Source organism: Alnus glutinosa, chromosome 7 (assembly GCF_958979055.1).
Source record: "Alnus glutinosa chromosome 7, dhAlnGlut1.1, whole genome shotgun sequence".
In the NCBI taxonomy this organism is placed as follows: Eukaryota; Viridiplantae; Streptophyta; class Magnoliopsida; order Fagales; family Betulaceae; genus Alnus; species Alnus glutinosa.
The window spans coordinates 14,173,353-14,194,189 of NC_084892.1; the positions used below are offsets into that span (position 1 = coordinate 14,173,353).

At 38.7% G+C, this 20,837-nt stretch overlaps 1 protein-coding gene across 1 annotated transcript; it reads right to left on the reverse strand.

Annotated features, from left to right (window-relative positions):
- Window positions 1-229: 229 nt before the first annotated feature.
- On the reverse strand, window positions 230-15,875 carry LOC133873611 (14 kDa zinc-binding protein). The gene is made up of 5 exons (XM_062311340.1): window positions 15,719-15,875; window positions 14,684-14,741; window positions 1,857-1,946; window positions 627-744; window positions 230-520 (listed from the first exon to the last, which is right to left on the reverse strand). The coding sequence occupies exons 1-5, from the start codon at window positions 15,829-15,831 to the stop codon at window positions 453-455; spliced, it is 447 nt and encodes a 148-aa protein (XP_062167324.1). The 5' UTR covers window positions 15,832-15,875; the 3' UTR covers window positions 230-452.
- Window positions 15,876-20,837: the final 4,962 nt, after the last annotated feature.

The following is a 20,837-nucleotide window of genomic DNA, read 5'->3' on the forward strand; positions in this document are numbered from 1 at the left end:
GAATCAATTCCAAACTATATACCCCACCCAAAACGCAGTGTTTCACACCTCAATTATCTGGCTCTCCATCCAAGTCAATTTGATCAAATTGGGGTGGTGTAAGAGATCAGAGAGAGAGAGGGAGAGATTAAATGCAAATTTCACCGAAAGAGGAAGATGGCCTTGTTTGTGCAGAGAGGGAGAGTACAGAGAGCGTGTTTCTTAGAAGGAGAACGAAGGAGAGAGGAGAAGAGGAAAGAGAATAAAAAATAAATTAAGAGAGAGAGTTTCGAATATTTTTAGTATATTCTTTTGCCTTGTTGAATGCTACAGTGCTCAACAAATCTATAGCACCATTTCAAGTAGGCACAGAACACACGGCAAAAGTTAAATTGTTAACTACAAACCAGCATCCTTATTTGTTAACTCCTTGCTAATTTAGAGGCACCAACGAAGGCAGACAAGCCTAAATATTAGCCAGGGGGCCAGTTCATTTGTCGCCCCCCAAGGAGGTGGACGTGAATGTGATAAACCGATTGACCTGCAAAAATAATAATATATGTTGTTGAGAAAATAATAATCTGAAATCTAAGAAATTAATTTGATTAATTTCAAGCAATGACAAGGTTGAAAGAGCGAGCACAAACATCCATCTGGCCCATCATTAATCACAACCCTGAAGCCATCATCCAGGCCTTCCTGCTTGGCAACGAGCTTAGCAGTGTAAAGAAGGCGGCCAAGAATCTCATTGTGCCTCTCCTCAGCCTGGGAAACAAAGCCCCATATCATTATTAACTTACAATGATATCAAAACAAGCAAGAGAAAAAAATTGATAAGAAATAGCATTACTCATTGCCTTACCCAGAGATTAATATAGACTGATTACAAACCATATAGTAATCAAAATCACCTTAATGGGCAAGAATATATACCAAATACTCGACCAAAACTGAACTAGCAAAAAGTGGGACCCCATATCTCTTTATATTCTACCTACTTAGATTGGAAATGCTACAAAAATTTCAATTTAGAAACCACGCAGAAAAAGGTTTTGATGGATATTTCAAACCTACTAAGATTAGAAATGCCCTAGCAAGAATAAGCTACAGGATAACATTTACTCAACTTATGCAACCCATTGTCTGCCAAAAATGCTCTTCTTCAATCAACGCTAACAGATTTACCAATCCATTCAAATTTCAACAAATTCAATTTGTGCCCACGTAAAAAGCAAAATAAATCTGACACAGGGACGTCAATTTATGTCATTATACAATGAAGATATAATTGCAAATAACTAGCTACAATTAACTATGATTAACCATATCACAGTGATCACACTTATAATTGAATTTATTTTTCAGGTGATGAGAGAATATTTTAGGTCTCCAGACGAGTATCAGGCACAGGCGCACACAAAATTCTTACTACAAACTATGGATAATCAAACAGGTTCCATACTAATCAGTGCCCTCCAGTAACCATTTTCGGATTTAAAGTAAATGAACCAGTACGTCCAGTTACCAATGCCAAAAACGTTGTCAAAACAAAAAAAAAAAGGTCCAGTCCCAATAACTAGAAGCAAATTTTAAACAGTAAAATGGTATCAATCTCTCAAGCCATTTTTTTATTCTTTATGGCATGCTTCGAGCTGTTTAAAGGAAGAGTGAATATAACAAAAGCACTAGCTGATTGAAGTAAATTTCCCCAAGACATGAAGTCTATATGGCCATACTATACATGTAAGGTCACAACAAAATGAAAGAAAAAAAGGGAGTCACTTTTTGGAAATTGTATCATGGATCCTGTCATTTCGTCCATGCTACAAAGCATATCTGCCAAATGATGCCTATGAAGCAAGCCACAAAAAATATACCTTAGATAGTCCTGTCAATCCATCCTTAAATTTTGGAATGATTAATATATGCGTGGGAGCTTGGGGAGCTATGTCCCTAAAAGCAAGGACCTGCCAAAAATAAAACAGCATGGGAAAATTAACATCTATTGCAGTACTGCTACACCAATAAATGTATCATAAAGAAGAAAATAGTTTTCTAAATTTAGTGGAAAAGAATTGATTCAGAAAATATAAAAAACTAAAACCAACAAAAAAAAAAACAAAACAAAACAAAAGTTACCCAATAGCTCAGACAAAAAAAAAAATAAGATAATAAAATCAGCTAAGAGCACTTAAAAATTTAGGCAGTAAAAATATTTCCTTAACCGACACTTCAACCACAACCACCATAGGACCACCAACCACATAAGGTAAGATAGCCATTCGGAAAAACAGTCTTCAAATTACAAGAAGAAAGTGATATGGTAATTGCTTTTGTTTCCCTCACACTTGAAGTCAAGCAAAAGCATTCTAATTTCTCTCAGGCATGGCTTCAAATCACGAAGGAGATGTGAGGAGAAGAAAGTAAATCCTTAACCTAACGTAGGATCGTTTCATTTCTTTAAGGCATGGAAGAAAAGAAAAGGAGGAACAATAAAGGTAATTGGGAAGCGAAATTTTGCTAAAAAGTTTCTTTCAGAAATAATTGCTATTCTTAATTTGTCCTAGTTGTGCTGAACATGATCAATCCAATTTCACTTGAACATGCAACAGAATGAGACATGATATTGTATAGATGCTACATTGCTGAACAAAGAAAGGTATTCTGGAGGTAAAATATCTAAGAAGAAGAAGAGGAGGGGGAGGAGGAACGACAAAGGTAATTGAGATGCAAAACCTTGCTAAAAATAATTCTTTCAGAAATAATTCCTATTCTTAATTTGTTATAGTTGTGCTGAACATGATCAATTCAATGTCACTTGAACATGCAACAGAATGAGACTCATGATAACGTACAGATGCTGCAGTAATTAACAAAGAAAGGTATTTTGGAGGTAGGCTATATAATGTAGTTCCTTAATAATATTTAAATATGATGAGTCAGTTTCAGAGCAGGACTTTTTATCATAAACAATCAAAGTGTGAGGATCTATATAAATCACAAGTTGCTATTTTGGAAGTTAACCACCCATAAGATGCCAAATCCAATTAAAAATCAAGTGTATTTGAAGCACGCAGTCCATCTCAAGCCCAGTTTTAAGTGGGCTCTAAACAAACAGGCTGGGGAGGCCTATACTTTGGGTAAGGACCCAGGAGTAATGGGTTTTGAGAAGCCGGTGGTGGGTAGGTGCTCTGCCCAGCCTTGTGGCCCTCTGGTGGACTTGCCAGCAGTCATCATTTCCAAGTTGGATGTTGAGCGTGTTGCGCAGACTCCTTTGGGGGCTAAAGTTGATGCATCTGTGCTAGCCGGTATCCTTTTGGTCACAGTGGAACCTTCGGTGCTTCCAGTCGAAAAACATTGCCCTCCCTAGCTCCCTCCTCCCCCCTCAGATTTCACCAATGATGTGGCTAAGCTGGTGGATTTGAGGGCTTTTCGTTGAGAAGTCTGGTGGCAATGACTACAGGCCTGGAGGCATGCCTTTTCTGGTTAGGCAAGTAGGCCTCCACGAAGGCTTTGTGACCAATCCTGTTTGTTTGAGTAAAGTGGATTTGAGGGCCGGTCCTTTTGAGGAGGTGCTTTAGAGTAGGGTTTTGTTGCTAGGGGGGGGGGGGGGGTGGGTAAGCAGGTACCATTGCCGAAGTCTTTTATCTCCTCTTCTCCTTATTCCAAATAGGCTTGGCAATTCGTGCATTCGGGTCGGGTTCGTGTCAACCCGACCGACCCGATTACATAAACGAGTTCAACACGAACCCGACCCAATTATTAATCGGGTTGTGACACGCGACCCGATTAATAATCGGGTAACCCGAACATGACCCGATAAACACGACTAATAATCGTGTAACTCGTTAACCCGACACGACCCGACCCGACCCGACACCAATTTCACATGTTTCAAGTTTCAACCTTCAATTTTAGTTTTTACCTTCATGTCTTCAATTGCCGGTTTCTTTCTTTGATATTTCTTTTCTTTCTTCATTTTCCACTCGGTTCGTAATTGATCACCATCTCTCTTTCTGTTACGGATGGGAGAAAGAAGAAGACAAGAGGAAGGAAGAAGAAGAAAATCAGAAGGGAGAGGAGGATGATTCTCTCTCTTTTCTATGCTGCGTGTTTGAACAAGGAAGAAGAAGTGAAGAATCGAACAACTAAGAAGGGAAAAGAATAAAGAAAATGGGAGAAGAGGGTGAACCGTGAACGTGAGGCGTGAATTTTTTTTTTAATCGGGTTATAATCGTGTTGGCGGGTCAACCCGCGTAATCGGGTTATACTCGTGTTGGCGGGTCAACCCGCGGGTTGACCCGCCAAACACAATTATAATCGGGTCAACCCGATTATAACAAACCCAAACCCGATTTTTTCGTGTCGTGTTCGTGCCGGGTTCGCGGGTCGTGTCAAAAATTGCCAACCCTAATTCCAAAGAAGTGTCGCAAAAGAAGGGGGGGGGGGGGGGGGGGGGGACTAAGAGTGTAGAGAAGGATACAGGTATTGAGTTTGCTGAGTTGGTTGGGGGTGTGGATAGGAGCGATGCGCTTGTAACCCGACCTCATCTGGATGTAGATTTGTTCTTTGAGGAAGAGCACACTCCATTGAGATTATGTTTGCCTTCAGCCTGGGTTCAGCAAACACTGCCAAACAGTGAAGGAAATCAATCATTTTGTGGGTCTTTCGTGCAAGGGTTTTGGAGAGGAGCTTCTGGCCTTGTTTAGGGCCATTGAAGCGAGCCGTCAGCCTATTGCTCATTTGCTCCTATTTGGAAAAAAAAAGAAAAAGAATTAAGAAGGTTATTTTGTTTCATAACTATGGCACGATCAGTGGCAACATTAGCCGCAGTAGAATCAAGGGGAGGGCTGCTAGTGGTTTTTTTATGAAGCCAAGGGTGACAAGGAGGCAGATATTATTTGTTTACAGGAGTATAAATTGGAGCTCATTTCCAGCAGAGTTGTGTGAAGCTTGTAGGGGTGTCAACATATGCAAACGGAATGGGGAGTTCGTGGATCATCTTCTTCTCCATTGTGAGGTTGCATGTGCTCCATGGAATGCTATCTTCAGTCTCTTTGAGATGTCCTAGGTTATGCCTAATCGAGTGGTTGATTTGTTTGCTTGCTGGTGGACGGGTAATCATTCTCAAAGTGCTATCGTGTGGAAGATGGTGCCTTCTTGCCTTATGCAGTGCTTGTGGAGAGAACGTAATGATAGAAATTTTGAGAACCAAGAGAGAACGTTGGAGGAGCTCATGTCCTTCTTTTCCTCTCTTTTCACTTGGACAGTTGTGTTTTTAGCTCCCTTAGTGATTAGTTTTAATGATTTTATTGTACTTTTTTCTTCTATTTAAGCGTTCTTTTGTATACTTCCTATTTACTTAGGTTGCGCCCCTTCTACGCTCTTTGATATGCATTTCATTACCTAAAATAATAATAATAATAATAATAATAAATAATTACTTATAAAAAATAAATAAATAAACAAACATGTGGATTGGTGCTACTCAACTTCTAGAGGGGCTTCCGATGGAATATTGCTTATGTGGGATAAGAGGGTTGTAGAGAACATCGAGGACTGTGGGGGGAGTTTAGGCGTTCTTTTGTATACTTCCTATTTACTTAGGTTGCGCCCCTTCTGCGCTCTTTGATATGCATTTCATTACCTAAAAAAATAATAATAATAAAAAATTACTTATAAAAAATAAATAAATAAACAAACATGTGGATTGGTGCTACTCAACTTCTAGAGGGGCTTCCGATGGAATATTGCTTAGGTGGGATAAGAGGGTTGTAGAGAACATCGAGGACTGTAGGGGGAGTTTATTGTTGCCTACTCCTTTAGAAATTCAAAGATGGCTTTTCTTGAGCTTTTGCAAGGGTTTATGGGCCTAATTTCGACTACGATAGAAGGTTCTTATGGGAGAAGTTGGCTGGCTTGCTAATTAAGTTGGTGAAATATGCCGTTGTGCATTGAGGGAGACTTCAACATCACCCGCTTTCCTAGTGAAATATCAAGTAAAGCTCGTTTTAGTCCCGCTATGATGGAGTTTTCTAACTTAATTTTTGTAGCAGGGTCTCATAGATCTTCCCCTTGTAGGAGGGAATTTTACGTGGTCTAATAATCGGGACTCCCATTCTTAATCAAGAATTGATAAGTTTCTTGTTTCTCCTGGATGGGAAGTTAGGTTTCCCGATTTATTTTAGAAAATGTTGCATAAATTGTGCTCAGACCACTTCCCCATTCTCCTTGATTGTAGTGGGGTATTCAGGGAGGTCAAAAATCTTTTTAAGTTTGAGAATATGTGGCTAAAGGCTAAAGGCTTTGTGGACAGGGTAAGGCAGTGGTGGTCTTCTTATCACTTTCAAGGCTCTCCTAACTTCATTATGTTTTGTAAACTTAAATCCTTGAAAGCTAATTTAAAAATCTGAAATGAGCATGTAACACATTTGTCCCACATTGGGAAGATGAGGAGTAGCCCACATAGAGTAGGTAGTTTATAAAGACAGTCATGAGTGCTTAAGTCCCACATTACTTAATTACTAAGTGAAACTTGGCTTTATAAGAGATTCCGGAAACATCGAATTGACTAGTCCTTTTGGAGTGATAGCGCAGGTGTGACTAGCACTTTTCTTTGGGTTGCTACAAAGCAGGCGTTTGGCAACGTGGAGTCCCATAAAAAAACTCTTTCGTGGAGTCCCATAAAAAAAAAAACTCTTTTGGAAGAGTTCCATGTTCTTGATGGGTTGGAGAAAGGGAGAGATTTAGTTGCAGAAGAGAAGTTGAGGAAAATTACTTTTGGAAGAGTTGCATGGTTATTAGTGAATTGAAAAAGTACCTTTATTGGAGGAGATTAGTTAGAGACAAAAGTCAAGGACTCTTTGGCTAAAAAAGGGGTGATAGAAGCACAAAATTTTTCCATCGGGGTGGCCAACTCAAATAGGAGAAACAGCTTCATTGAATCACTGTCAATAAATGACTCAGTTTTTTTTTATCAATCTGCTATCAGGAAACACATTGTGCAATTCTATGATAGTTTTTTCATAACAATTCAACTGGCTGGCCTTGCTTTTGACTCCATAGATGCGGAGGATGAGGTTCTTGAGGTAGTAAAAGGTATGAACAGTGATAAGGCGTCAGGGTCTAATGGTTTTTCTATAGCATTTTTCCAAGCTTGCTGAGATGTGATCAAGGCAAACATTATGGGGGTACTCTATGATTTTCATGCTAGTAGTAAGTTTGAAAAAAGCCTTACTACTACCTTCATTGCTCTCATTTCGAAGAAATCCGAGACTATTGATCTTAAGGACTACCAACCTATTAATCTTGTGAGTGGAGTTTATAAGATTATTGCCAAAGTTCTTGTCAATAGATTGAGAAGGGTAGTGAAAAAGATTATTTCAAAGCCCCAAGTTAAAGGTAGGTAAATCCTTGATTTCGTTCTCATAGAAAATGAATATCTAGATAGTATGATCAAATCTGGTGTCATCGCTTTGATCTCTTTTTGATTAAATGATTTTAAAAACGCACTTGCCTCTCTCCTCTTCCCACGCCTCTCTTCTTCTCTCTTCACCCTAGCGATGGTGTGTGGAGGCACGTCACACTAGGGTTTTGCTTTTTCGGAGCTCGTCATCCAGCAGAGCTTGACGCGTACCACTAGGGGCCATCGGTTCTTTCATCGGAGTTTTTTTTTTCTAAGATCGGTTTTCAGTCTAGTTTGTCTTCTCCGAGGGGTTGCTTCGCGGGTATTTCTTCATGGGATTTCATCTTGAGGATCAACAGTTAAGGCTAAGATAGTAGGGGCGCTTTACGCTTTTTTTTTATAAAATTTTATTTCTTATCAAAATAAAAAAAATAAAAATAAAAAAAGGATCAAATCTTGTGAGACGGGGGTCCTTTGCAAATTAGATATTGAGAAGGCTTATGATCATATCAATAGGGAATTCTTAATTTATTTGTTGAGGTCCTATTTTAGGGAGAAATTGCTCATGGATAGCGTATTGCATTTCTTCAGTGTGTTTTTACGTTTTGGTGAATGGTAATCCATTTAGTTTCTTCAGTAGCTCCCGTGGTTTGGGACAAGGAGATCCTTTGTCACCTTTTCAAATTATTATTGTTATGGAGGCCTTAGGGTAGAATGCTTTTTGCAACTGTTAATGAAGGTTGTCTCTCAGGCTTTTCTACAGGGTCTAGGTACTCTGGTGTTGTTAACATATCCGTTTGATTTCTTTAATAGCTCCCACCTTTTCGGTTTGTTATTGTTATGGAGGCCTTAAGTAAAATGCTTTCTGCAACTATTAATGGGTTTTTTCTCAGGCTTTTCTATGGGGTCTAAGCACTCTAGTGTGGTTAGCATATCACACCTGTTGTTTGTAGATGACACTTTTGTGGGGCCAATCCTAACCACCTTCACTACCTGTGTGCTTTATTTTTATGCTTCTGGCTAAGTTAGAATTGGCTCATGTGGGTAATATTGATAATGTGGATGGGTTGGCTAACATTCTAGGCTATGGGTTCCTTCTCTGCCTTTAAAGTGTCTTGGTCTTCTGTTGGGGGCCTCCTATAAGGCCAAGTCTACTTGAGATGATGTCATTGAAAAGATAGAGCATCATTTGGCTAATTGAAAAATAATGTACTTGTCTAAGAGTGGTAAGGTTACCCTTATAAAGAGCACCCTTTCCACTTTGCCTACATATTTCATGTCCCTCTTCCCTCTCCCTACTTGTGTTGCAAACTACATAAAGAAGCTTCATCAAGATTTCTTAGGGGTGAGCTAGGTGAAGAGTTCAAAATTTCACCCGGTAAGCTAGTTCAAGGTTTATTATCCAATCTCTGGGGAGGGTTAAGGGTTCAAAACTTGTTGATGTTCAATCGTACTCTCTTACAAAAATGGCTATGGCGCTATGTGCATGAGACAAGCTTTATGAAGAGTAAAATTTGGCAGTTCGTGGTGTAACGACCCACGTCCAATGACACAATAACGTCCGCTTTTAGCTCCCGAACCAGACTTCCCAGAAGGTCACCCATCCTGACACTACTCTCGTGTAAGCACACTTAACTGTGGAATTCTGATAAGTTCGCTTTAAAACACATGTCAAGAAGGATACGAATATACATATAAGCACATCTTCATTCCCATACCTAAGTGATGTAGGACGTCACATGTGGAGCGGGTGGTGTTCTAACAAACATCTTGGGTCGTATGGGGTGGGGTTATGAAAGAATATCAGGAGGGACTGGGGACTATTTTCTAGCCATATCAGATTTGAGGTGAGAGATGGCTCCAAGATTAGATTCCAGAATGATCTGTGGTGTGGGAATAAGGCCCTTAAAGAAGCCTTTCCAAATTTATACATTATTGCTTGAGTGAAGGATGCTTTCGTAGCGGTTTATTTGGAGCTTTCTGGTGACTCAAATTCGTGGAACATAAGATTTGCTGGAGCAGCTCATAATTGGAAAGTGGATGTCTCTACCTCATTCTTCAATTTGTTGTATTCATTTAAAGTGAGACGTGGAGGTGAAGACAAGGTTTGATAGGTCTCCTAAAAAAGAATAGGGTTGTTCAATGTTAGATTCTTCTACAGTGTACCACACGAGCATCCAGCCGAATTTGTCGCCGGAGACTTATTCTAGGGGTGGGTCGTCTTGCCTTTTGAAGTCTGCATCAGCCCTTCTTCCAGTCAAGCCGACTCCCACTTTCATCTTCCCCCCCTTGCCAGATCCAGAGCTGCCGCCTACGGTGTCGCTGGTTGCTCCTCCAGCTCCGGCTAGTCTGTTTGTGAGCTCTGGTTTTTCCGGTAGCTCGTGTGGTATAGAGCTCCCCGCTTTCGCTGCTCCTCCCCTCTCAAGGGCTTCCTAGTTGGGGGAGAAGAATCGTTATTCTTCTCCCTTGCTGCTTAATTCCAAACCCTTTCAGCATTATTACCCGAAGGCTAGGGAGCTTAGGGAAGGCCATTCCGTGAAGTGGAACAATGGGTTTCTCTTAGATTCCCTGGAAGCCTCGAAGACGGCTGCAGAGCTTCCATTGAACAAGGTTGCAGGGCCTCCATAAAGAAATACTTTATTAGGAAGGGATTTCTCAACTCTCGTTAGAATGCTTTGTCTCGGGAGGTCGGAAATGGCTTCTCCCAAACCCAGGCTTCGATTGTCGATTTTGACCACAATAGGGAGATAGATGTTTGGGAGAAAGCATTTTTGGAGAGGCTGCCCGTGGAGTGGGTGATGGATAAGGGTTAGGGCAAAGAGTTCAAGACTATCTTGGGCGAGATGATTGAGTGCCAAAAATCCAAAGGAAAGAGGGAGCTTCGGAATCTGAAAAGTTCCGTCAATTATGGCAACGTTAAAGCTACATCTAGGTGTAGGAAAGGCAAGGCCAACATGTTGTAGGGTTGTATGCCTTGGTGGATTTTGTGGATTGTATCTCGGGTGTTTCTTTTTTTGATAAGTAAGAGAAATATCATTAAAAAGCGTCAAACGCAATCAAGTACACAGGAAGTATACAAGAAAGGCATCTAAGAGGAAGAAGAAAACAAAACAAGGAAATCATTAAAACTAAACACTAAAGGTGCGAGGAACGCAGCAGACCAAGAGTACAAAGAATGAAAGAAAAAGGAAATGAATTCCTCAATGGTTCTTTCTTTGTCCTCGAACTGTCTATCATTGCGTTCCCTCCACAAGCACTACAAAAGGCAACAAGGGACCATCTTCCACACAACCGCACTCTAAGAGCGACCACCAGTCCACCAGCAAGCGAATAAATCTACCACCCGAAGAGGCATAACCCAAGACAAACTGAAGCAACGGAAGATGGCGTTCCATAGAGCGCGTGCAACCTCGCAATGGAGAAGAAGATGGTCCACAAACTCCCCATTCATTTTGCACATGCAAAATCTATCAATCACAATGACACGCTTCTTTCTGAGATTGTCCAAGGTGAGGATCTTCCCTCGCGCTGCCGTCCAAGCGAAGAAAGCCACTTTCAAGGAAACCTTGGTCCGCCATATACTTTTCTAGGGAAAATGAATATCCTCTTTGCAAGCAAGAACCTTGTAGAAAGATCTAACATCAAATTTCCCTTTGTGAGAAGGAGACCACCAGAGCTGGTCTTCCCCATCACCATCCACTCTAGTTGAGTACAACAAAGAGAAAAGGGAGGCCAAAACATCCACCTCCCAGTTGTGGGCCGCTCGAAAGAAGCTAACATCTCACTGATAGGACCCGCTCCCCACAACCAAATGGTTTGCAACAAGTGCATCCTTGTCACATGCTATGTCATACAAAACTAGGAAAGCTACCTTAAGGGGCACCTCGCCACACCACACATCATCCCAAAAACGGATCCTAGATCCATTTCCCAAAATGAGTCTGGTATGGCTACAAAGCAAACTCCACCCCTTCCTAATATTCTTCCAAAGCCCCACTCCGTGTGACCCAGGGGGGATCTAAAGAACACCAACCAGCCCTAGTAGAACCATACTTTGCATCCACAATAGATTTCAATCAAGCCTTTCTCTCATGGGCATAACGCCACAACCACTTTCCTAAAAGAGCCTTATTGAAGATCTTCAAATTCCGGATGCCCAAACCACCATTTGAAATAGGAGAACAAACCTTGGACCAATTAACCAAATGAAATTTAAATTCTTCACCTATACCTCCCCACAAGAAATCTCGATGCAGCTTCTCTATGCGACTACCAACACTGGAGGGAATAAAGAAAGGAAGTACGTAGGAAGATTAGAGAGAGTGCTTTTTATAAGGGTAACTCTGCCACCCTTCAACAGATACAACCGCTTCCAGCTAGCCAGCCGCCTCTCAATCTTACCAACTACCTCATCCCAGCTGGAATTGGCCTTAAAAGCGGCCCCCAACGGAAGTCCAAGGTACTTCAAAGGAAGAGAAGAAATTCCACAGCCCAAGATGCCAACCAAATCATCCATATTATCCACATGACCCACAGGGACCAGAACTGACTTGTCCAAATTAATCTTCAAACCTGAAACAGCTTCAAAGGACAGTAATAACATACGAAGATAGAGAAGATGATCAGGATTGGCCCCGCAAAAAACTGAAGTATCGACTGCGAATAACAGATGAGAAATGTTAATCACTCCATTGCTACTAGAGCCCACAGAGAAGCCAGAGAGGAAACCCCTTTGAACAGTAATAGAGAACAACTTGCTAAGGGCCTCCATCACGATGACAAACAAGAGAGGCGATAGAGGGTCACCCTGTCCAAGACCACGAGAGCTGCTAAAAAAACCAGAAGGGGTGCCATTCACCAAAACAAAGAAACGCACCGAAGAGATACAATGCGCTATCCAAGAACACCATCTCTCCCCGAAGCCACATCTTTTCAACATATACAATAAGAAATCCCAGTTAACATGATCATAAGCCTTCTCAATATCCAGTTTACAAAGTAACCCTGGATCACCTGACTTGATGCGACTATCCAAACACTCATTAGCTATAAGAACATAATCAAGAATTTGTCTTCCTATCACAAAAGCATTTTGGGGGTTCGAGATAATCTTCTCCACAACCCTTCTGAGTCTATTAGCAAGAACTTTAGCAATGATCTTGTAAACGCCACTTACAAGACTAATAGGCCGAAAATCTTTAAGATCCACAGCCCCAGGCTTCTTTGGAATTAAGGCTATGAAAGTGGCATTAATGCTTTTAACAAACCTGCTATGAGTGTGAAAGTCCTGGAAAACCCCCATGAGATCAGTCTTGATCACATCCCAACAGTCTTGGAAGAACGCAAGAGTGAACCCATCAGGGCCTGGAGCCTTATCACGAATCAACCCTTTAACCACCTCTAAAACCTCCCTTTCCTCAAAAGGAAGTTCTAAGAAAGAGGCTTCACCCGCATCCAAAGAGTCAAAAACAAGGCTATCCATCCTAGGCCCCCAACAGAAAGGTTCTGCAAAAAGAGACTTATAAAATTGAGCAACATGATCCCTAATAACTTGCAGATCGGAAGAAGTAGAGCCATTGATTGAGAGTGACTCTATGGAATTGGACCTCCTATTCGAGTTGACTACCCAATGAAAGAATTTAGTGCATTTATCACCCTCTTTAAACCAAAGAACCCTAGACTTCTGTCTCCAGCTAATCTCCTCCTGTAAAATAGAATTCTCCAGATCTCTGATGACCCCACATTTCCTTACCTTTTCTTCAGGAGTTAAACCACATTGTTCCTCCAAACTATCAAGAGCACACAATTCTTCCATATGCATTTTTTTGCAGAGCTTCACATTACCAAACTCCAGTTCGTTCCATTTTTGAGATCATTCTTTAAAGCCTTAAGATTTCACGGGTTACCTTTGGTTCTCCTGTGTATACTGTCTGTGTACTTAGGGGCACCTTACGCTTTTTTTAAATAAATTTTGCTTACTTATAAAAAAAAAAAAAAATGATGACATTCCTTTCCCTTGGGAGAATATTTGGTGAAATAAGGTTCCTTTGAGAGCGGCTTTTTTTGCTTGGTCGGCGGCCCTAGAAAAGATCCTTACCATTGACAACCTTAGGAAGCGGCATGTTATTGTGTTCAATAGGTGTGTTGTATGTACAAGAAAAATGGGAAGTCCGTGGACTATCTTCTTCTCCATTGTGAGTTGCTTGTGTCTTAAGGAATTTTATTTTCAATCATTTTTTATTGCCTTGGGTTACGCCTAGACGAGTAGTAGACTAGTTTGCTTGTTTGAGGGGGACTATTAGTAGCACTTAGTGTTGTTGTGTGGAAGATGGTGTCTTTTTGCCTTTTGTGTTGTCTTTGGAGGAAAATAAACAATAGAAGTTTCGATGAACGTGAGAGGACGTTAGTGGATATTAAGTCTTTTTCTCTAATACTATTTATCTTTAGATAGCTACATTTGTATCTACTTTGATGCTTAGTTTTTATGATTTTATTGTTCTTTTTTTTTTCTTCAAGCTAGGTGTTTCTCTTGTATACTTTTTGTGGGTTGCACTTTACACTTTTTTTAATGATATCTCGATTACTTATTAAAAAATAAATACAAAAATCCAACCAATATTAGATCTCACTTTTTCATATATTATTTCCCTAGAATCCAATCCTAAGAACACCAAACCACTCATCCATTCAAATAGCTCTCGAAAAAGTCCAAATATTATTCTCGGTTTACTGTTCACAGTTCAAGAACAGCCACCCAAACCCTAAAGTTTTCCCTTTTATTTCATCTACAAATCCTATCCTTTTGTTATACTATTAAAAACTTCGTAAGGTATATTTTCTAGACAATCACCCCTAAGTCCCTTGTTTACACATGCAGTATTCGACAAAGAAGCTTAGGGGTGCCTTACGCTTTTAATAAGATTAGTTTATTACATATCAAAAAAATCTATTCGACTAATGAGGCTCCCCAGTGCCCAAAAGCTTCTTTGCTGCTTAACGTCAACTGCTCATGAAAATGTAGGATTACCTCATTACGTAGAATACAAATTGAATCGACTACATAACACTAGCTCTGAGTCTTCAAAACTCTTTCATTCTGATAAACAGCAACCTTCTTTATTTATCATCTCTGAGTTAGAATGAGAAACCTAAACATAACTCCCAAATACAAATCCCATGAGATAACAGACAATTTTACCACAAATGATCATGTAGCATCTGCCAGAGCTAGTCTATTAACTACGAAAACAGCCAAAAAAATAAAATATTGCAAGTAGTAGGCCAAGAGCAGCGTAGTACCTTATCATCCTCATAAACGATCGTAGATGGAATTTCCTTATTAATGATTTTGTCAAATCTGCAAATAAAACAAAACATAACAATTAATATCAGAATAATATGTTAACAAAATTTGAGATTAAAGATCCAAATTCAACATCTATGCATGCAGATCGTAGTCAACAAATGTTGCAGCTTGTAAAAGCTGGTCAGAAATTGTTATGAAACTTGTAAAACAATTGAGTCCCAACAACACTACCCCCCACCCCACCCCAATAGCACCAGAACAATTCTACAAAAATTTTAATAAGTGATCCAATGATCAAACCAAATACGGATGCTTCTTTATTCAATTGATTATTTATTTATCTGTTGATAATTGAACCCCGAAAATAACACAAATATGTAATATTTATTTTTGGAAAGCTCACAATTGAAACTAACACCCACTGTTTTCAGATCCCTTGCTTATTGCTTTTGTTATACACTCCAGATCCTTCTCCTACCACTCATTCTTCAATCTCTCGCCTAATAGATTAATGCAATTCCCTAAGTCCCTTCATTATAGCCCTCTTTTAGAATCTAAAGGTAACAGACAAATAAATTGCTAATAAAACTAATTTGTAACTTACAAAAGGAAAGTTAGATCCAACGGAAAATATAATTCACTATTCGCATTCATAGAGATGAGAAAACGTAAGGGCAAAGGCTTGAAGATCCAAAATATTATGCGATAAATGGCAAATACCCCCATCCATGAAAATCATCAAGTAAACATTTTCGCATAAAAATTGCTTTTTATCTCCCAGACTTACCCAATATTAATTGCTTATATTTATTCTATATAAGCACCGTTTTCAAAAAAGCAAATCCAAACCCCCCATATGCATGCGATAATGTCAAAACATTACACAGTTGACCGATCGTAGAAAGAAAATTAACGCCATTTTAAGATTATTCGCCGAATCAGTTTCTAATAAGCAACGGAGCGCCTAATCAGAATAAGGAAACAGAAGATTTAAAAGGAAATTGAAGGCGTAAAGGGAGAAAGCTTACATGGTAGGAGAATCAGAGGGAACGGCTGCCAGAGCCGCCTCTTTCTCTGAAGCCATTGGAGACAAGTGAGAGTTCAACACAGCGAGTCTGCTACTTATATTTTCATCACTCATCAACCCCCCCCCCCTTTACCCTTAAATTTGCACCGCTATTATATATATCGCCTCTTCCACTCAAAGTCCTTCGATTCCTCTTCCGGCCAATACGGGATTGCCACGTCAGCTTCCAACATCTTCAGTCTTTTCTACTCCACTTTACCTAACCGGTTATAATCTTCTACAATTATTTATTTAAATTTAAAAGAATTAGATAAGAGATTGTAAAATACCACTTATAAAACTTACCTGACCCGATAACCGGTTAGCCCAATTTTTATTTGGTTAAATAAATTTTATAAGGAGTCTCTCACGATCACATTTTAAATTCTCTTAAATTCAAGCTAATAATTGTTCACGACCATTATCTATTGGCAACAGCCAGCAAGTTCTTGGTTCTTCTACTAGCCAATTCATAATTTTCATGTCATCCTCCAAGCATTTCAGTTCCATAAGCCACTACTGCGCTTTAGCTAACGGCCCAATGGGTATGTGTGTTCAAATAGTCCGAAAACCTAACCCGGCCAATCTTAACCCGACTAAAACGAATGTAGATCGAATTCGGTTGGGTTCTACCAATTTCAGTTCGGGGATTGGTTTAGATTTTAAATTTGAAAATAAATCAAATTTAGTCCTTCATTGTAATTTAGTTTTTAAGTTTCAGTTTTGTCCAAATTTTAAATAAATTCCTTTATGAATTTATTGTCAAATTAAATGGCCTGGTTTGAATGATTCTTTTTTTATTATTATTTGAAAAATATCCTAATGTGACAAAGGTATAAACAGTTTTGAGTGTGTTTGTATTTTTGGTTGCCTCACATTGTCATGTCAGACTAAATCATGGTCAGACGGCGACAATTTAGTCAAATATTTCTCGAAGATGTTTGAAACTTGGGTGGCCCAAGAATAATCTCTCAAAGTAATGGGACTGTAGTTCCAAGGTTGACCTAATAAGCCACACCTCACAAGTAACACTACAAACAAGTCAGGCCCAAACAAGTCCTAGAAAACGGGCATACTACATAAGATTATAATCGGGCCACGTGTACCCTAACACCCGAGCAATCGCCTAACAGAGTGGGGTGTAAGGAATCAAAATGGTTATTCTTGAATCCCCTCCCTCGAAACAACCATGACACGGAAAACACTCTATAAAAATGAAGGAAAATGGTTCATGCACAAGGTACACACTAATCTCTCCCCAAACAACATTTTTTAATTCTCTTCTCTTCCTCACTAAGCAAACCTTGTTTGACAACCTAGCCTAAATAATTTTACTTTTTTTATATAGCCGAAAGTGGAAACATCTCATTCCACAACGTTACCACTCACATCGTCTCATCACATCAGAGATCACAATCTTGCAGTAGAAGTACTTTCTTAACGGACCTGTTTGGTAAGTTGTGGAAAATGGGATGTTTTATTTGAATAGTAGTAATAAATGATTGATGTGATATAGAATTTGAGAATGTTTTATAGAAAGGTGAAAAAGTTTTGTTTTGTAGTGAGTTTTTTTATTTGAATAGTAATAAAAAATTATTGATGTGATGTAAAAAGTGTAAAAAAGTTGGAATGTTTTTGATTTGATTTTTTTGGGAGAAGTGAAATGGAAATTGAAATGGTTTGGATTGGTTACCAAACAGCTCCAACATTTAAACCACATACACATAACATGCATTGTAGCGCCCCAGATTTTAAACCCTAAAATATAATGTCTTAAATTAGAATTTAAAACTAAATAAAGTGGCTCCGATGTTAATGGACATTTATGAAAATAAATATCCATTAGTTTTATAAACTCCGGTTTAATAAAAAGTGAATTATTATTAGGCTCTAATAATATTGCTTAATAATTAAATAGACAAACCTAAATATTTGGTGAATTAGTTGGGATAATAATATTCCTAATATTATTATATGAAAATATTTATTGGAATAATATTATTGATATATAATATTATTGTGTAATTGATAAGCGCTGAATGTTGTACATTGAAGCCCCATTAACTTACATATGTTAATTCTTTAACATTGTTATTTGTTTGATTTTGTATTGTTTTCAGGTTTTAAATAAAGATACAATTAATTTCATTGATTTTGGGTTTTAAAGCACACTTTGAGAAGACCTAGAAGATGTGGTTAAGTTTAATCAAATCAAAGGAATGATTAAATCAAAATTTCACCAATAAGAGTCAAAATCGGATTGGATTCAAATTTGGATTCTACATACGTCTCAGTGTTTTGATCATAACTTTCTTCTCAGGTCTTTTGCTGTAATGAATTTGGTGGCGTTGGAAAGCTAATAAAAAATGAAACAAATATGTCTGAAATAGATTTTTCCTATTTCGAACGTTTACTATGCCAAAATTGCCCCGCAATAAAAGACCACAAAACTGGACAAATTTGGAATCATTTTCCTACTTTGATTGAATTTTCAATCTCCTTCTTGGACTATGAGACTAAGTTCTGATTTTTCTTGGATTCGTATGGCTTTTAGGTCTCTCCTAATCTCTATAAATAGGCTTCTAAACATTGAAGAAAGATACACTACTATCTAAAGCAAATTCAAAGAAAAACTTCTTGAAGGCTTGACAAGTTGAAGATGAGAAGAACATGGCAGGAGGCCATCCCAGCACCACGATGAGCAGCTAAATTCGTAGTAGGGTATTGATGTAACCCTATCCAAAAACAATGGTTTGATTGTATTTTAATTTAGAGAATTTTAGTCTATGCATGTTGGTTGTATAATTAAAAGAATTGCTACAATTTGATATTCTTCCTCTTTTAATGCAATTGTTCTTCAATTCATAATCAATATTGGTAGAATTCTTCTCGTCTTAGAAAGTTTTTACCTTTATTGAACTCAAATCATTCTTATTTTCTGTGATTATAAGAACGATGATTATACAACGGGTTTAATTGACATATGATTAAGAGGATTAAATCTGCCATGCTTAGGGAAGACGAATCATACTACATCCTAGTTTAGTGTAATTTAGGTAAACGATTCGTACCAATCGAAGATGGGTCATACTATTCCATTGATTGTATGTATCATATTAAAGACATAACTAATCCATACCTAGAGAAGACGGGTCATACCGCATCTTAGTAGTTACGTGGACAATCCGTGCCAACCGAAGATGGATTATACTTATGCTTTAATAAGGTTGTTAGTTTTTGTGTTGGCTGCATTCTGTTGGACAAAATCACTATCATGTACTATTGCTGATTTCACAGGAATACCGTATCAGTTCAGAGTCTTCAAATATTCAAAGTTTATTTCTCTGATATGGAAAGGACCTTATTATGACAAGATCAATGTCACAAGCGTCAAGAAGGAATTTCCGGACTCCAAGAAGACTCTGCAAAGTCTACAGCTTAGCAAAAGTCAGATCCCGAGTTTATCGTCTGAACGTCCTAGTGAAACGCCTGGACACTCATCAGTTAGCAACATAAACAATGATGCTTTTAATCAAGAGTTCAGTTAGTTTTTAGAAGTCTTCTTAAGAGATATGTTTCTAGAAGATCCTACATAAATTCCAAGTCAAAGAAATTGGATCCCTTACATCTGTCTAGACGACGTGATATTCCGTCCGGAGGCTCAACTGCCCAAGTATCATCCGTCCGGACTACAAGAACTTTCTGTCCGGACCTTCCTCTGTGTCAAGAAGTTTCAAACTGTTCCAGCTTGCATCCGTCTGGACGTTTCAGCAGCACGTCTAGACGCTACTCAGTGTTCGATCAACTATGGGATTTCTTTCCAAAACACAGATATAGGAAGACAGCTGCAACCATCCGGACGTGCTCATTCATAAGGCAAGTCGTGCATTCAAAATTCAGATGTCCGAACAACGGTCTTCATGGTCCGGATGAGTGAGCTTTGATGAGTGCCAAATATTGTGTATTTGGACCCCTTGATTTGCATTAGTTAGACCTTTGGCCTTGTTATTTTCTGATGTTTTGGTTAGTTTTTGTGTTTTTGTGGTTTGTAGGTCAATAAGAGAGGAATGTCAAATTTCATGAGGAAATGCTTGAAAATTCGGAAGTCCTAAAGAGTCGATCGATCGAACTCAAAAGTCGATCAATCGAATTTTCTAGAACTAACTGTTGCAGAAGCACGCCAGAACACCCAATCAGGAGCTTCTCCAAGACAAAAAGCAGTTCTCCCTCTGATTTTTGCTGCAGAACACGCTGGTTTCGTGACCTTGGTTGTCTCTAGTAAGAGAGGAACCCTAGAGGGGGTTAAATGAGTCATTTTACATGGGTTTCTAGCCCTAAGTTCCTTCTATAAAGCCATAGCCATGCCTCCTTGTTGGAAAGAGTTCTGCGAGCAGTAGCTAGGTTTAATTTCGTGCATTTTGTAGTTTATTTCAATAGCTCTTTTCTTTAGACATTTGTCTTTGTAAAGCTTTTCTTCCATTTTCATGTTTGTTCTTCAAGTTTTTGTGGTGTTCTTCGTCATTGGAGGCTAGAACTCTCAACTAAGGTTGAGGATGAAACCTCTCCATTGATAACACTCACACTCTTGTAGTACTACTTGCACATTTAATGCTATATCATTATGTTGTTCAAGTTCCATTCATTTAATGCTTTATCTTTTACAATGAATGTGGTTAGTGGTAGAAATATGACATTTAATGTGTTTCAACCGATGGATACATTGTTTTATCGATTTGAAAGATGATATCCATTGTGATTTATTCTTTGAATCGATACAATGGATGATTTGATTTCAAATTGGTACTCTTTGTGATTTATCTTTGAGTTAGATTCATTTAATGGTTATAAGGTTGATGGTTAAGAGACTTGAATGACACTCTAAGCTTAATGTTCTTTGGATGTTCAAGTGGAAACCAAGAGTGTGAGTTGTTGGAGATGGTTTGGTGAATTCCTTAGCCTTAGTCCCTTTTTACATATTTCATTTCTTTCTCTTTACTTAGCATTTTTGGTGCATGTTTAACCCTCAAACTTTTGGAACTAGGTTAGAATGAGGTTGATTAGACAAGACACTGATTTTTGAC

Bases quoted from the DNA above. Each gene is read 5' to 3' on its own strand.
- LOC133873611 (XM_062311340.1), bottom strand. From the start codon at position 15,831: ATGAGTGATGAAAATATAAGTAGCAGACTCGCTGTGTTGAACTCTCAC. The intron at 1,947-14,683 runs GTACTACGCTGC...TATTTTTGGCAG, and splicing joins TCGTTTATGAGGATGATAAG to GTCCTTGCTTTTAGGGACAT. The intron at 745-1,856 runs GTATATTTTTTG...TTTGTTTCCCAG, and splicing joins GATTGACAGGACTATCTAAG to GCTGAGGAGAGGCACAATGA.